Source organism: Ursus maritimus, unplaced genomic scaffold (assembly GCF_017311325.1).
Source record: "Ursus maritimus isolate PB19 unplaced genomic scaffold, ASM1731132v1 scaffold_16, whole genome shotgun sequence".
In the NCBI taxonomy this organism is placed as follows: Eukaryota; Metazoa; Chordata; class Mammalia; order Carnivora; family Ursidae; genus Ursus; species Ursus maritimus.
In genome coordinates this window covers 14,699,805-14,708,877 of record NW_024424008.1, presented here as the reverse complement: position 1 = coordinate 14,708,877, position 9,073 = coordinate 14,699,805, and the positions used below count along the sequence as shown (strand labels likewise).

The window sequence follows — 9,073 nt, the reverse complement described above, 5'->3', positions numbered from 1 at the left end:
GATTCTTTATGAGGTCTTCAGTAAAACCTGCTGTATGGTTATTTTTCCTGTAACAGACCAAAATATGCTTATGTAAAGGAGTGGAGCAAGCAAAGTAGAAGAGAATATTGGGCAAACTAGAGAAGTTATGCTCTTGTTTAAGGGGGTAGCCCTTACTAGTATTCAGCCTTTGGTTGCTGCTCTGTGTAGTCTTACGTTATAGGTCCCAGAACTGTACCTCATGTGATTAAAAGTCTATGTTTATTCATACACCAAACACTTCTTCATACATTAACAATTTTATTTTTGTGTACACATTTAACAGTCACTGAATTTCTAGGCCCGGTTCAGGTAACTGAAGGGCCTTTATAATTAGTTTATATTGTCTAGATCCAAGGTATGCTGCAAACATAGTCTGGAGCAAAATGGGAAATAACATCTTTCTAAAGACAGGCTTAGAAATCCTCGTCCAGTAAGTTAAGATGTTTCCTTTCTCTGGTAGCGGGGCTGACTCATACCTATAAGAAAACATTGAGACAGTTCTCTAGAAAACATAGTGTATCAAATGGCAAACCCATGTATAATATATATTAACCCGAGAAGTCTTAAGATAAAAGTAGTTTAGGTAAAGATTAAGTTAATTCAGTTATTCTCTTTGATGTCTATTGGTCCTTAAAACTGTATTTTTGTTTTCTTTTGTCCCTTTCTCCATTGCACCTCTGAAGGCTCATACAGCTTAGATTGATATGAGTTCTGTCAGAAAATAACTGAATTATACTGGCTTACAGCCAAACATTTTGTGATGGACTTTTCCTTCAGTGGAACTGCTCAAACTCTAAGAACACTGAGCATATAATTACCTATCATGTTAGGCATAGTACTGTTTGTAGCTCTGTGGTTGGCATTCAGTACACAAGTTAAAGAACCTAAACTACATATGCAAGAAGTATGATGGGATCAACTTCTAGAACTGTTTTCAAATTCTTGAGAAGTAATATTACTTACAAGAAAAAAAAGTCTTAACTCTTTCAAATTAAAAAACATCACCTTAAAAAGCAGAAAATGTATCTGCTATTTTAATTTGTGCATTTTCTAGGTAATAGCTTAAATATTGTTAAGTTTTTCACTGAATATGAGAAAACAATCTTACCTGGCTGCTAGGCCACCATTCATAGGTATAGCCAAGATAATAGGGTACAGACCACCAAAAACAAGACCAACCAATCCACCCCGTGTTATGGTACAGGTTTCACAATTCAAATCACCTAGGAAATAAATCAGTTCTGAAAATGAAGGTCATGATAGTCAAGCAAACATGATATAAAGAATACAAGGTCATCTTAAAAGTGTCACAGATACTCAATTTTTTAGGCAGCAAACACAAATCTATAAGGCATGTTCGAAGGTATCATTATATGTACAGATAACCTAAAATAGCCAGGAATAAATGACAGCGGATTTTTAATCTCAGTTTGTACTGCTTTTACCTTTCTGCACTTGTATTGGCAAACCTGAGCTAATGTATTTCTGTCTGTAGAAAACTTTTAATCCATGGGAATTTTTAAAAAATAATTTGTACTTCATCTTATGTTTTTACATTTTATAGTGTGACTTTTTATAAAATTTTTTATTCATTTCCAAGTTAGTGTAAGCTATATTAAAAATAGCTAAGTTAATAACATGTTTTACTCAGTCTGTTCAGTTCACTGGGTGATAGGTTTCCCTAGGTCATAAAAATTCTATACTGATCATGGGGAGTAAGCAAAATACTCATCCAGTTTAAACCAATTTGGAACAGCACTTAATTTAAATGGACTGTCTTTCTTCCATCCCACCATCATCTGTGGTAATAATATTTTTATGTGAAAGTAGTGAATACCCATACTGTGCTGCCCTTTATTGCCCTTCACAGATAATGCATTTTTTTTTTAATTGAAGGTTTGTGGCAACCCTGTTTTGGTCAAGTCTGTAGGCACCATTTTCCCAGCAGCATTTGCCCACTTCATGTCTCTGTCACATTTTGCTAATTCTCATAATATTTCAAACTTTTTCATTATTATTATATTTGTTATCATGATGTGTAATCAGTGATTACCATACACTGGAAGCTCAAATGATGGTTAGCATTTTTTAGCAATATTTTTTAAGGTATGTACATTGGTTTTTTTAGACATAATACTATTGCACCCTTTAAACAGACTATAACATATTGTAAACATAACTTTTATATGAACTGGAAAACCAAAAAATCATTTGACTTTACTGCAATATTCACTTTATTGCAGTAGTCTGGCAAATCTGCAATATCTCCACATACGGTAAACTATCAAAAGTCAAGTCTCCATATATTTGATAATTCTTGTACATACATTTAGTGCTTTGAGAGATTCACTATGTAAATAGACTCTTCTTCCTATAAGTGTTTTCTCTTTTGAGGGACTTCTCTAAATTTTTTTTAAAAGTAAGGCAGCATTAAGTTTGCGAATATTTCCTACTTTAAGTACTGTGGGAAAGGTAAGTTAGAAAAAGGAAAGTATTTAGAACTGCCATGTATGTGTGTATTTTACTTGTACTGAAGACTTTGCTAATATGAGCCGCCACTTTACACAGGCTAGCAAGTTTCAGTCTTATCCCTGCACTGACTACAATGACAGCATATAGCTAGCTACCTGATGTTAATATTTAAGGATTAATGTAAGGTACAAATTATATATAGTAAAGCAAATTCTGGTGATGGTGAAATAGAATTTACCTGTATTCAGAGGTAAACTTACAAAACCTTTGTAAGATACATGCGCAGTCAAAAATGGGATCACTGCCATTGGTAAGCCAGCAGCTATACGAGCCTGTGTCACATTTAAGATGCGTCGAAAAAGACTATTTGCTATTAGACCACAGAGACCAGCATTAAGTCCAACATATGTTGATCCATGTTCAAACAGATTCCTGAGTGGTGACAAAAAAGAGAAAATTTTGGGAGGTACTATATTTTGTCTGTGAGCTGTGCAACATTTCTGGTATATGTTATAGGATTCAATAGGACATTAGGAATAACAGGATACAACATTTATCCCTTATAGCTCCATAAAACAAAAATCTTTTTAAAGTGTTTTACGTACAGATTTTCAGCCTAAAGGGAAACTGGTCAATACTTAAGGATAGCGTGATACATTCAGATTTTGCTAAATGTATTTTGCAATTCTGCAAAAGATACCAGTATAGAAATTTCTCCCCCAACTGTAACAGGGCAGAGCTTCTGAAGAGTCTGATATGAATGCCTCTCCTTTGGGCGCCCACAATACCCAATACTTACCTGTCTAGCACAACAGATGATAAGGTGGTACTATCTTACAATCACTGATTTATGTCAGGCTTCCCCACTAGTCTTCAAGTAAGTAACTAGAAGATAGTGGATACAAAGATATATTCATCTTGGTTTCAATAGCACCTGACACCTAAAAGGCATTCAGTAAGGTGGAGTAAATTATGTTTCACTTTCACTTTACCCTGAAGCATTAGAGTCAGGATGGGGGGTGGAGGAGTACTAACGTTTAAGGGATACTCTATGCTAGGTACTTTACAACAATCCACTGAAATAATGAATAAATTAATGTCTGAGTGACTAAGTGGTAGAATTGGTTTTTAGTCAAGGTGTATATGAGTTTTAAAATGCACATTCTGTGCTTTCTTTAGTTTTGGAAAAAATAATAATGCTAGATACTGAAAGTACTCCAAACTCTTCAGCCTACCACTTTTTTTTTTTTTTTTTACCACCTGCCTTGCCATCTACAACACAGGCATCAGTCTCTTAAATTCCTCATTATTTATTTAGCCAGACTAGCCACACAATACCCCCCTAACTTCTATGGTTAACACTCATCTTAAAACAGCTTTTCTAGGAATTCCTAACAGAGCTTTCTAATTGTATAAAGCATTACTTTTCTTACCTGTCACTTTACAATCATAATGGTGCTTGTCATTCAATCATTCAGCACCTACTACATGCAGCAGACTTGATGCTGAAGTCACAAAAAATTATCTTCTACCTTCAGTATTTTCATAGTTTATTATTGGAGGATGAAAGACACGTGAGCATGAGATAAAAAAGAAATCTACTGAAATGGTAATGGAAGTACAAGAGAGAGGCAGTCGAAAAACTTCGGGTACACAAGATAATATTTAAAAAGTGAGGAGAGCCTAGAGAACCTACCAATCAATAACAAAAGAAAACACATGAATGTGAAAGATCTATGTATTTTTGTGGGCACTGAGGGAATGGGAAACTTGAGCACTTCTGAAATTGTTATAACAATCCTGTGAAATACATATTATCTCCATTTTAGTCCTAGCAACCAAATGCTCAAAGGTAAATAGTTTGCCCATATACATTTTTATATATTACTATATTAATATAATTATTTTGAATATATAAGTTATATACTGATGTGAAGTATTTTAAAAACTTATATGTAAATAAAAAGGAGTGCAACTAGAATCTGAATAGCAAAGTTTATGGTCTCCCAAATTTTAATTTCCTGTGGCTTAGTCACATTATTTAGTTAATTCAGTAAGTACAAAATTGTTATCTAACAGCTCCTTTGCAAGTCAGTTTTCCAAAAAAGTGGAAACTCATGAATGTTTGGCAAGACACACACGTTTAATACAACTAGACACATGAATGAAACACATGAACTATAAGATCATATTTAACAAGTGGCAATGAAATATATGGTATATACAATTACTTTGTAGTTCAGAAAGTGAGATGTTTGATATTAAAGTTTCTACACCTAAGGACTTTTCAAATAACTATTAAGCATATCAAATGATAAGGCAAGAAGAGGTGAGGATTCAAACTTAGGAGAACAAGTATAAGAAGATAGGAACATGGGAAAATAGGGAATAAGGCAAAGATAAGGAGACACTCATCTGCTCTGTTCAGGTGCCAGTGTTTGAGAGCAATTTATTACTTCCAAACTAAAGCTTACTTTGCAGTTCCAGCTTATTTCCCCACTGCTTCTCCATTCTAATTTGGTGAAAGTACCAGTGATATAGCCTGCTCTTTTCAAAGCTGCCACCATCTACTCTATTCCTTATGTCTGTCTGGCGTTCTACCTTACTGACCTGGAACCATGGACACAGGCCCCCCCACCTTTTTAAAAAGATTTATTTATTTATTTGACAGAGACAGTGAGAGAGAGAACACAAGCAAGGGAGTGTGAGAGGGAGAAGCAGGCTTCCCACCGAGCAGGGAGCTCAATGCGGGGCTCGATCCCAGGACCCTGGGATCATGACCTGAGCCGAAGGCAGATGCTTAACGGCTGAGCCATCCAGGCGCCCCAACACAGGCCCTCTTGTACTTGAAAAGTTTGTTATCTACCTCAGGAAAATAACAAAAAGGATGTACAATGTGTGTGTGGTAGGGGAAGAGCTGTAGGACATACAGCTTATGAAATCTCACCAAGTTCTTATTGCTGCCCTGGGTTTATAGGTTCTCTCTCGTTGAGAAGGTAAGTGGCAGCAAGACTGGAATTTACTTAGGGCAGTAAGATTATAATTCCAAAATGTATTTCAAATCCTTCAAACCCGTACCATCACCACTTCACCAAGATTACTATATGAGTTTTCCTACTGGTTGTCTTTTTTTTTTCTCTCCTACCTTAAATCTATTTCCCAAAAGCAACTGGAATGTTCTTTAGAAATGTTAGCTGGATCATATTACTCCCTGCTTAAAACTCTTCCCGTTCCTTCAACCTTATGCCTACTTCCCTGTACTTCCAGTAACACTGGTTCCTCAGATATGATCAACTCTTTGCTAGCCTGTGGGCATATGCCAACCCCTCTGCCTGAGATACTGTCCCTCCAACCCCTCCCTAGGCTGGCTCCTCTTTTTTTTTATCCTTTTTGGCCTCATAATTTCTCTTTCAATGGAATCTAGTCAGAGTGGTCTTCTTGCTAAGGAAGTGCACTATAGTTGACTCAGTGTTGTCCTCAAATATCAGTATGGTTCCCATATAGCCTTTTTCTGTTTAATGATAAAATCTTTTAGCCATGATCCCATTTCTCTGGTATTCATTGTCTAGTTATGTGTTACATAGCACTCTCTTGGACCGTTAGACATAATAATAGAAATGCATTGACAAGATAGTTTAAAAGCCATCTTAAAGGTCTGTTATTTAGATGAGTCCATAAATGTTCACATTTAACAGTACTCTAAGTCAAATGGAATAAATGGGAATGATCATATAATTAGATCCAAAAACATGATGAAGTCTAGCCTCATCTTCAAGCAAAATGGTTAATCTTTCTTGGTCTCAGGTTTTCTCAATAAGGCAAGAAAAAGCTCAGTTTCCTTCTGATGTTCTATGTTATTTATATTCAACCAAATAAATGTGAGATAATGAACCAATACTGAAAATCCACCTGGTAAAAAATATTTTTAAATTAAGAAGCAATCTTACCTTTCTGCTTCTGGGAGTTGGTTAATTTTTCTGGTTATGATATTGAAAATTAAGTCTTCCTTGACAGTATCATCTGGTTCATGATTTTCCATCTTGAGCCTTAAAATATTTTTCAATAATATATATCTACAGAAAAACAACAAAAGGCTTATAAAAAGCTTTATAAATACCATTAAATATTTCATTTAAAAAATTAACTATAGTTTGAATGATAATCTGAAAAATCAGTGCATACTCACCATACCAAAAAAATATATTCTAAGTGAAACAGACACCAGAACATGAAAAACAACCCATAAAGCTTCTAGGAAATACAGAGTATCTTTATAACCCTTAAACATATTTCTTAATTTGCAAATAGCACTGAACATAAAACTAATATTAAAATTAAGAACTTGTGTTGATCAATAGATACTATAAAGATATGCCAGTGTGGGAGAAAATATCTGCAATATAACTGACAAAGGAGCATTTAGTACCCAGAAAATGTAAAGTGCACATCATCAAGAAAAAGGCAGGCAACCCAACAGAAAAACTAGCAAAAGGTTTGAACATGTACTTTCACAAAGAGGGAAACAAACAGCCAATAAACAGAAAATACGCTTAACCTCATTATAAACGGGAAAAAATTTAAAACACAGTGAGATAGCAATACCTAGGTTAGCTAAATTAAAACCTGACAATTTCAGTTACTGGCAAAAATGTGGGGTAACTGAAACTCTCATGTGCTGCTGGTAGAAGTGTACATGGTACCCACTTTGGGTATAACCACTTTGGAAAAGAATTTGGTATTATTTAGTAGGTAGAAGAAATATATTACCAATTTCACTTATTGGTATACTCTAAAGTAGAAATCAGCAAAATTTCTCTGAAGGGCCACATAGTTAATATTTTAGGCTTTGCAGATCACACATGGTCTTTGTCAAATAGGCCAGTAGTTTCTTGATCCCTGCACTAGTTGGAATCAATGCAGAGTAAGGTGAATGGTGAGTTTTAATCCAATATTTAGCTCATTAAACAAGATTTCAGGGTAGCAAAGTTAAAAGCAAAAGTTCACAACTGCAAAATACAACATTGTTTTATGAAATTAGATTTTCATAGTTATCTATTTGCTACAAGATTAATTTACAACACTGATTTACTGCTGGGTACCTGTTAGATATAAGAGGTCATTGGGAACATGTTAAGTGAGATTTCATATCCTTAGGCTTAAAATTAGTAAGTACAATGTAGACTTAGAAATTTACATCTAGGTTTTCTGGACTCAAACTTCTTGAGGGCCTTGGTTGCAATTCCAGGACAAACACAATCTCTGCCCTACAGGTGCTGTGAATGATTCTGCTTATGTGTTGCAGGCCGGTGTGTGTACGTAAATTCAGTATACTCAGAAAGTGTACGCTGTATATGTTAGAGGCAGAGGGGTGTGTGTGTGTGTAGAGACACTTAAATACAGTATATTAGAAAGTGTACGGTGGATATGTCTGAAATAGAAGAAGTTATTTCCTCAGAAAGTCCTGCCTAATGTTATCACTAGTTTTCTGTTATATGCTCTGCATATTGGCGAGGTTCCGAGTTCTGTGAACTATTTCTAAGGTGTAGCTATTAAAAGTCTCCCTTAATTCGGTAGAAGTTTGACACGGCAGCCTGCAGTAAGTTGTGTCTCTTATTAATAATAAGTCCTAATCCAAGATAATGCCACTTTTAAATACTACAGACATTTCAAAAGGCTTTTGCATTAGCCAGCTCACGTCCCTCAGGGTAACTATGAGACAATGAGTCAAGTGGGGACTCTGAAAATTGTTAGGCCAAGGTCACTCTGGATATTGGCAGTAAAACCTGGGTTAAATTCAAGCGCAGACGTTTATTTTTTCTCTTGGATTAACTTAAATGTAAGATCTTTTCTTCTAGGGTGGAAAGTGAAGAGATAGTAGGTGCCGTCTCCCCTCCCCCTCTTCCGACCCAGTCCCGGGATCTCATCCCCGCGCGGCTGGTGAACAGCATGTCACTGCGCTGTGCTTCTCCAGATACCCGGGCATTTACTCTTTTTCCCGGGATGCCAGTACCTTATGCTCTCCTCACAGCAGTCGGTGCCTCCGCGGCCACGCCGGGGCTCACTCCAACCTTTGCTCTCCTACCCTGAGCGCAGCCATCTTTGGCTGACACGTGACTAGAGTCGGGTAGGCGCGGGGGCGCTGCCGCTGATTGGACTCCCAGGACGTAGATTGCCTAACCCGGCGACTTCCTGCGTAGGGGCTTCCTGCCGAGGGAAGTGCTGGGGTGGTGGGCGAGGGGTTTCGGGGAGCGCGGAGGGTACACTTTACATCCTACCCCTGTCTTCCAGTACTGAGCCTGTGGAAATTGTGAAATTTTTATTTCCTGCCCCTTTCACGGAAGACCTACCTTGGACGCATTACCCCAGTTCCTGGCCGATAGAGCCTACCTCATGTGTTGACATATGGGGTATATGGAAACTGCACAGCCCTCGGCATACGATGGGTACTCAGTTAAAAAAAAGTCGAAAAGGAGCTGAGGTTTCTTGGTTCCATCGGTTTTTTATTCTCCCTACCATCTTAAACTCCCTGTGCTATTTTATAATCTGGCTAATTGTCTCACCACACTCTGAGCCCCTCAAG

General features: G+C 36.8%; 1 protein-coding gene across 1 annotated transcript; it reads right to left on the bottom strand.

The window, feature by feature from the left end:
• Window positions 1-266: 266 nt before the first annotated feature.
• On the bottom strand, window positions 267-8,649 carry TMEM126A (transmembrane protein 126A). The gene is made up of 5 exons (XM_008704385.2): window positions 8,504-8,649; window positions 6,441-6,566; window positions 2,732-2,925; window positions 1,130-1,244; window positions 267-497 (listed from the first exon to the last, which is right to left on the bottom strand). Exons 2-5 carry the CDS (start codon window positions 6,530-6,532, stop codon window positions 305-307), a joined length of 594 nt encoding a protein of 197 aa, XP_008702607.1. The 5' UTR covers window positions 6,533-6,566; window positions 8,504-8,649; the 3' UTR covers window positions 267-304.
• Between the last annotated feature and the right edge of the window lie 424 nt (window positions 8,650-9,073).